General features: G+C 42.0%; 1 protein-coding gene across 1 annotated transcript in view; it reads right to left on the reverse strand.

The window, feature by feature from the left end:
* mdn1 (midasin AAA ATPase 1) overlaps positions 1-8,205 on the reverse strand; it is a 67,330-nt gene that overhangs the window by 40,076 nt on the left and 19,049 nt on the right. Inside the window, exons 24-32 of the mRNA XM_035679070.1 lie at positions 5,553-5,731; positions 5,135-5,343; positions 4,741-4,887; positions 4,493-4,634; positions 4,271-4,403; positions 3,580-3,720; positions 2,487-2,618; positions 655-793; positions 378-492 (exon numbers count right to left, since the gene is read on the reverse strand). Coding sequence (XP_035534963.1) covers positions 378-492; positions 655-793; positions 2,487-2,618; positions 3,580-3,720; positions 4,271-4,403; positions 4,493-4,634; positions 4,741-4,887; positions 5,135-5,343; positions 5,553-5,731 — 1,337 coding nt within the window. The remainder of the gene's footprint in view (positions 1-377; positions 493-654; positions 794-2,486; positions 2,619-3,579; positions 3,721-4,270; positions 4,404-4,492; positions 4,635-4,740; positions 4,888-5,134; positions 5,344-5,552; positions 5,732-8,205) is intronic.

Raw genomic sequence — 8,205 nt, forward strand, 5'->3', positions numbered from 1 at the left:
TGATCTGATGAAATGTGAAGAAAATGACAAATGTTGTGCGGGGGAATAAAATAATTGATTAAATATGTGACAAGACCAAATAAATAGTAGTGAAGGAGTTAAAAGGGCTGTAAACCTGGGCTAGATACACTTGTGCCCTAAAATATCCCTTGAACTGGTGCTAGCATTGTGAAAAACTAGAAATGAGTAGAAATAATTACTAAAGTAACGTACTAATTATCTCTCTGAAGGCAAGATTTTGAATTACCGTTCAGTTAGTTGGTTGATAAGGCAATAATTCACATGATTAACAATATTCATGATGTAACGATGTCTCAAAATTGTCCAGAAAATAAAAGTAAATATTTATTGTATAATATTAAACAAAGATGGTTTACCATCGAGAGAGAGGCCACAGCGCAGGTTGTGTTGGATGATCTGAACCAGGTCACTGCGGCTGTTGCTCTGAGGACACCAGATCTCTGTGAAGCGGTTCCTGAGGGCCGGAGAGAGCTGTGCAATAACAGACAGGCACAAAAGTCAGACTCTACCTACATAAAGTTCTGGCGGATTACTTTTAAAGCACATTCATACAATATACGTTAAACCATCAGCACAAATTCAGCAGAATCAATTTCAGGCAAATACAATGAGCATCATTTCTTTCTAATCTACCTCCTTCTTGCCAAAGTCTCCTCCAGGGTTCATGGTGGCAACCAGACGGAAACCTGCAGCTGCTCTGATCAGCTCCACGTCGTCATTGTCCCCGCTGCCCTTCTCTGCCAGCACCAGGGACTTCTCTGTCTCAAGAACACTGACAACAAACACAACACACTGTCAAAGGCTCTTCTTAACCTGTTAATCACCTGTATGTGGTTGTAAATTTAAATAATTTCCCCCTGGGATTATTATTATTTTTTAGTATAGTATAGTATATACATGTATATACACACACACACATATATATATATATATATATATAGTATTAGTATATTTTTTTTCGGTTTTTATGCCTTTATTTGATAGGACAGCTGGAGACAGACAGGAAAGGGGGGCAGAGAGAGGGGATGACACGCAGCAAAGGGCCGCAGGTCGGATTCGAACCCTGGGCCGCTGCAGCAAGGACTCAGCCTTGGTACATGGGTCGCCAGCTCTACCACTGAGATAACTCCCGCTTCCCCCCCCAGGGATTAATTATAGTATTTCTGATTTGATTCTGATTGATGTGGGGCAATGTGTCATACGGTCAGTCGGTTGGATTTTGTTGCTTAAAATGCAAATTGCATGTAATATACACATTTTTGTTGTATAATATCTGTCAAATGTTTGCTTATGCATCATTACATCTGATTGAACACAGGAGTCTGTAGTGTCTCCACATCATTTTAATACTGAGGACTGGGGTAACGCAAGGCTCTCGCTTATAAAATAGCTTATACTCCAACACAGATTACACATCCTTTTTTTATGCATGATGCATCTTTATATTCATGTCTCTTCTCCAACTTAAGAACAATCTACTAACAACTCTCAGACATTCTCTTCAGAACTTCAAACATTATTGTTTTTGTTGAAAAGTGACATTGTATTATCCATTACAGTTTAAAATAAATAACAAAATGGAAAAATGTAATGCTTTTTTGCTTTTTTCACCACTATTGGTGGTTAAATAGAAATGGAGAAATCTTTATTTTAACGTCTATTAATTATAATGAATGTTATTCTGTTGAAAATATAGTAAATAAAAAACATACATGTGTAAAACAGTGATACATAAAAATATGTAATTCATTTTAAGAAGAAGACACCTAATTACTGGATTTATAACAACTAATGTCAGTTCCTGTTAGAATGATTCCCAAATTCAATGCACATAATGCAATTTGGGGCTGCAAAAAATTGTGTGTTCTACATGTTATCTCTTCCCGCACCGAATCGTCTGCAGGGAGATTCATCCATGAGAAACCGTACTCCTTCCTTCCAATGCCAGCACCCAAAGGACGTCATGCACTGAAAGCCTGCTGTCTCGACCACAGTCTCACAACCACAGACAGAGGGAAGGACAGACTTAGATGTCAAAAAAAAATTCATGGATTTCGTTGTCTTAGTACTTGTAACTTTGTGCATGACTAATTAAGTTGGATCTAATTAAAAAAATAAAAAACTATAATAAAAATAGATTTCAATCTCATATTGTACTTCATATTTATTCCAATTGATTGCATCAAGATCTGTCGTTTGAAACGTTTGAAAAGGGTGAAACATACTGTGATCCTTGTGTATATGTTATTAAATTATGTCTGGTTTTATGTAAATCTCTATTTTCTGTCAGCCAATGACAATGACGTTTCAGGAATAATACTAGGATAATGTCCAGCCTTCTTATTGTTATGTATAATGGATTCACTTCTGCAAAGCTCAAAAAAACCGTACTTGGGTTTAGCCTCCTTCTGATTCTTTCCTCTGCCTAAGGATGTGACTTTTCACCCACCAAAGACTTGTTGTACCTGATGTGTGTTCTGACAGGTCGCAGGCCTCCCAGGAAGTCGACGTCTCCATGTGTAAGGTGACAGTTAGCTGAGAAAAACTTCTGTCCAGCCAAAGCAGCAAACAGCTGGCAGATTGTAGTCTTTCCACATCTGGTGAGGGAACAGGAAAAAGAGATTAGCATGGATAAAATAAACACACATGCAGTATGTTACAGGTAGGACACCCCAAGAACCCGGGGTCTGGTTTTTGAGGAAGGAGTATCTGAGACAGACAAGAAGATTACAGGAATATCTGCTGAATTTGACCAGGAAGTGTGGTCTGCATGACTAGATACTTACACGCTCCTCAACTTATGTATATCAGCTAAGCCAAGGAACTAGAGTCTACTAATGATATAGTATGTAAATAGAAAAAATGAACGAAATAAGTTAGGAGAACACGATTATGCAGGCCATGCTACAGTCTGTTGAGCCTGTATGTTGGATCAGCGTGCATTAAGCTAAAATTAACATTGTCATGCTAACAAGCTCAGTGACACAATGATGGTTAAGTAGGTGATATTTACCGTGTTCACTATCTTAGTTTAGCATATTAACTATGCTCCATTTGGCTAATTAGCGAAAACTGGGAAGTTATTAGGATTAATCATCTGGGAATGCACATGAACATCAGTAATGCTCATCTGTCAGTAGTTGTTGGGAATATCAGTCTGGAAGCAAGTGGGGGATCAACGTTGCTAGCACTCCTAGAGTTGGTAATGGTAAATGGACCTGTATTTGTAAAAGCGCCTTTCTAGTCTTCAACCACTCAAAGCGGACATTTACACTACACGGCCACATTCATCCGCCTTTCACACACATTCGACCAGTTGATGGCAACGCAACCGATGCACAGCATCGGGAGCCATTTGGGTTCAGTATGCTTGGCTAAAGGATTCTCGACACGTGCGGGAGGAGCGGGGATCGAACCACAACCTTCGATTAGTGACAACCCGCTCTACCTTCTGAGCAGCAGCCGCCCAATTTGTTATTATGCTGGCTAGCATAGCTAAAAAATGGCCATTTTTTACTCTAATTCTTTCTTAAGACATGCAGTGACAGTTAATCTCACCCCCGGTGTCTCCTACAAGACAGGACGACTCGCCAAAATCGAAGCGCCCGTCTACTAGCACAGCTAGCCTCATCACTGCTGTGCTCCACACCACTGTGCGCGAAACTCTCCGGAATCGGCGATGCGTCGATGAAGGGACTGCTCAAATCAAAGCAACAAGGCAACATTGATCAGTGTTGGCTCAATTGGCTCATTTTTTTCTCCCTTTTTTTGATTATCATTTTAATTTACTGTGGGGAGCTTAACCATGAAGCAATACACAGAAAGGAACGTTGACTGAGGTTCCAAAATGGACGGGTCTTAGGAAAAGGCCAATTGCACACAAATAGTCAAAAATTAGATGTGAATGCGTTGTTTGCCGAAAAAAAAACCAAAAAACTCCTATTATCAACCAAAATTTTTTACAATAGTCCAGTGGATATACTCGACTTTAAAATAACTAATTTAAGGGTTTCCATTCCAATTCTGCAAAGCAAGGTTCTTTCCCCAATGAGAACACATGACTATGTTTGGAACCTAAAATGGTTCTGGAAGCCCCCTTAATTAGTATCAAAATGGGCTTCTGTTGAAAAAGGTCCAAATTACATTTGGGTGGGAAGGTGGTTAAAAGTGGGCTTCTGTGAAAAAGGTCTATACAGTGTGAAAGTGTTTGTTTAGTGTGTGGTAGTGGAGTGAAGTGTTCCACTTACTGAACTGGCTGGTGACCTGTTTCTGAGAGAACAGGTTTTCAGGGTTCACCGTCCTCTTAAAGTGCTTCTCCAGGATGGATAGGATGATGGCCTCCTCCTCTGGCTTCCTCACACGTCCTGCCAGCAGCATGTACCCTGACAAAGATGACAGCAGTTTTATTTAATGTCTCAATGGAACACAGATGTTGGTTGGTGACTTAACAGAAATGTCTGATAAGCCTCACCGTCGTCAGCCAAATGCTGCAGCCAGTCCTGAGACGCCTCCGTCTGCTCCTCCAGCCTGTAGCGGTCTGCCCAGCGAAACAGATCTCTGAGCGTGATGAAGCCATGTTTCCCCGCAAACACAGAAGACCCCCTACGTAAGGACTGGAAAAGGAGAAAAACAATTCACAAATACAGTTAGGATCACCCAAGACAAGTAGGTAATATGCAGGGTAGACAGACAGGTACAACAATGAGAGTGTACAGTTACCTGCAGGTCTTGCATGACCTTGACCAGCTTGGTACAGTAGGATGGAGGCAGGCTGCACCTCTGGTGGAGGATGGTCTCCAGCTCTCCACTGGGCAGCTCGTCAAAGTGCAGCTCCACAAAGCGGTTCCTGAAAGCCCTGGACAGCACCTGGAGATCAGTTAGTAAAGATAACTTAAACGGTTTTTACTTTTTGATTGACAGGCAGATGTACAGTAAGGTGCAAGAGCGGGTTATCTCCTTGAAAGATGAACGTGCCCTGAACTGGTAACGGTATTTATCAACTTATTTCGATCTGAACGTGATCTGAAGGTGTTTTACCAAAGTGAATCTGAAGGTAGCCACACTGTAACCATGCCATCAAACACAAGCCTCTCAGTCAGAATATATGGTATACCTTTCTACCCCCGTAGAGACCAGGGGGGTTCTGGGTAGCGAACAGCATGAATCTGGGGTGAGCCTTGATGACTTCCTGTGTCTCGGCCACAAAGAGCTCCCGGTTGTCATCGAGCAATCTGTTGAGAGCCTCCAGAACGTCGGTGGGGGCGAGGTTCAGCTCATCCAAGATGATCCAGTAGCCTTTCCTCATTGCGTCTATCAAAACGCCTGGAGCAGATAGACAAAGAAATTACATATTAGTCTGAGAAGGATGCTAGAGTTCAATGATAGATGGGGCTGACTAGGGAAATGCTTTCATGTGTGTAACAGTGGGTCTTCAGAGGAGTGCAATACCCTGAAGTTTGAGATACTTTATAATGGCCCACTACATGTTAACAATGTTCCTTTAAAAAACAGGTTAGCAGAAGTTCTTGTACCCTCTTTGAACACCAGCTTGCCCCTGTCGTCGGATGAGTAGCAGCCTATGTATTCCTGGATGTCGGTGTGCTCGTGGTTGTTGATTCTCACACACTGGTTCCCCGTGGCTGCGGCCAGCCAGCGGATCAGGCTCGTCTTCCCCACAGATGTCTCTCCCTGGATCAGCACTGGGTGAGACCTGTGAGGCCAAAACATTAACAGAGAGAGTGATGGAGGGGGGGCAGACTACTGATTTGTCATCAGCTCAATGTAGAGTGATGCTGTAAACTCAGAGTACCAAGTTAATCTTGGGGGCTATTGTGTGGTGAGGATGGGCTGCTGTATGTGACAATAACAAAACCAGGACACCTGCTGAACGACATGACAGGTGATGGATGTCAAAACTGAGCGAAGCAGTGTTAACATTCTAGTTTTCCTGTTATTTGTTGTGACAAGAGAATTGCATTTAATTAACCAATAACTCCTGACTTAAGGCTGCACTATCAAATGTATATGAACAAGTGATCAAAGGACTATGTGTAATGTGAACATGTAGTGAGGAAAACACAGAAAATTAACTCTACAGCTCCACCTCAGCTTTCCACTTTGCTTTGCAGTAGATCTTTTTCACAGAAGTCGTTTTGACATGAAATAGTTAAGGTGAAACAGAGTCAGGGTGCTGGGTGCCTGCTTATGTGGGTAAAAATGGACATGTACTTTGTTGATGAGCCTTTCCTAGTCCTACCCGAATCACTCAAACGCTTTTCACTAGTTGGCCACATTGACCCTTCTCAACATTTAAAACCAGCCGATTGGGCAAAGTTTCCATTCGAACAAGAAACTAAAACAACCTTTCCGAATTAGGAGAACAAACCCTCTGGCCTGCCGCACAAAGGCGGCCCGTGGTTGTGGGGCTCCATGGGAAGGGCTCTGGCTACACAAATGGGACAATATTAATAGTATCACTGGGATCTACAATTAGGTCCTGTGTTTTACCTGTGCACCCTGGTTGTACCATAAAAGAAAATGTTTTTTTCCAGTTGGGAATGTGGGGGAGAAACTTGACTGGCCTGCCCCCACAGTGTCCTGCCCCCCTCAACCCACTGAACCACCTTGGGCCATGAACTGGAACATCGCCTTGACCAGACCCTTACACCTATACCATCAGTGCTGGACTCAACTAAATGCCCCTCCTAAAAATTCGACATCATTGAGTCACGCTGTTCTTCTACAGGAGTTTCCATACAGAGGCATAAGAGCGGATTCCCGCTTCCTGGGGCCGCAGGTCACCTGAACCATGGGCAAGGGGGAAATTCAGGTCCAAACATACAAATTTTGTCCTGGATACATTCCCTTCTCCTGAAGGGCCCAGAATTACTCTGACATAATGAATGCGAAATTAATAGACATTGAACCCAATTGATTCGGGGAAGAATCAATTTGGGCCATGAGGGTTCAGGCCCTGGGCAACAGTTCTCCTCCTGCAGAATACAACTCTAACCGCAGTCCAGCGGAGGGTTCCATTGACTTTGAGGCCGGTGGGAAGGCATGTTAACTAGGGTCAAGCCGCCCCATCTTCCCCCTGGAGACAACCAAGTAGCCCTCACCCTCTCCCACGCAGAGCCAGCCTGAAGGGCGCAAGGATGGAACCTGTGGGGAAAACATAAATAAAAAATGCTTGGAACTGTTACCAAATAACTGTGGGTTACAATGAAGGACCAAATTTAACACAAACATTGATCTACAAACTTCTGTAATTTACCATGCTGGTTTCCATGTAATTTAATGCAACCTGGCATAGCTCCCAATACAAACTGTGGGTTAAAAGGACAACCCCTGGAAGAAAGAGAGAGAGAGAGAAGGAAGAGAGAGGAGAAGAGAGAGAGAAGAGAGAGAGAGAGAAGAAGACGAGAGAGAGAGGCTTCCTCTACAGCTGCTGAAATGACATTTTTAAATGTGAAGCATCTGTTGCACGTAACTTTGAAAAGAAAAAAGTTTGAAAAATTAGTGGAAATGAAAAACAGCATTTTGTTGTTGAAAAGACCAAACACAGGACGAGTAGAGGGGTTGAGTATGACATTTACTGGTTTGTTTAACTGGATTGGGAGGGAAGGTTTGGTGTTGTCATCAAACAAGTAAATTCAAAAAAAGGGTGCCAGATCAAAAAACAGCTGTTCTTGCTATAAAGAATGTATTAAAAATGCCCCAAATCATGACATATTCACATAGGTTATTGGCCGTGGATACTAAACCATCCCCTGAAGAAATATAAACAGGATTAATAAGTTTATGTTTTGTAAGCGTGATTAACATGGTTTCTTGGATGTATCTGTTTTCCTTTGTTCCCATTTAGCATAAGTTTCTACATACAAGTTTTCTGTTTGTAGTGAATGCCAAAAAGCAGACACCAACGCTTGGTAAACATTCCTGGTTAAGTTTCTGAATAGTATCATTATGTTTTATTGATCCTGAAATCACATCCTTGTTTAATTAAAAGCCTCCAGTTGGGTGTAACATTTGGAAGGAGGGATCTTTATTGGTCAAAATGGAATAATTAATATTTCCTGAGGTTGATGCTTTCATTACTGGTTATACATCACTGAAATAATATAACCATTGTGGTTTTGTTTACTTTAGAAATAAGCTGTTTATCTAACAGAAAGCCCCGCTGGG

The sequence above is a fragment of the Morone saxatilis genome, unplaced genomic scaffold, assembly GCF_004916995.1.
Source record: "Morone saxatilis isolate NCDOM2014 unplaced genomic scaffold, NCSU_SB_2.0 Contig7, whole genome shotgun sequence".
In the NCBI taxonomy this organism is placed as follows: Eukaryota; Metazoa; Chordata; class Actinopteri; family Moronidae; genus Morone; species Morone saxatilis.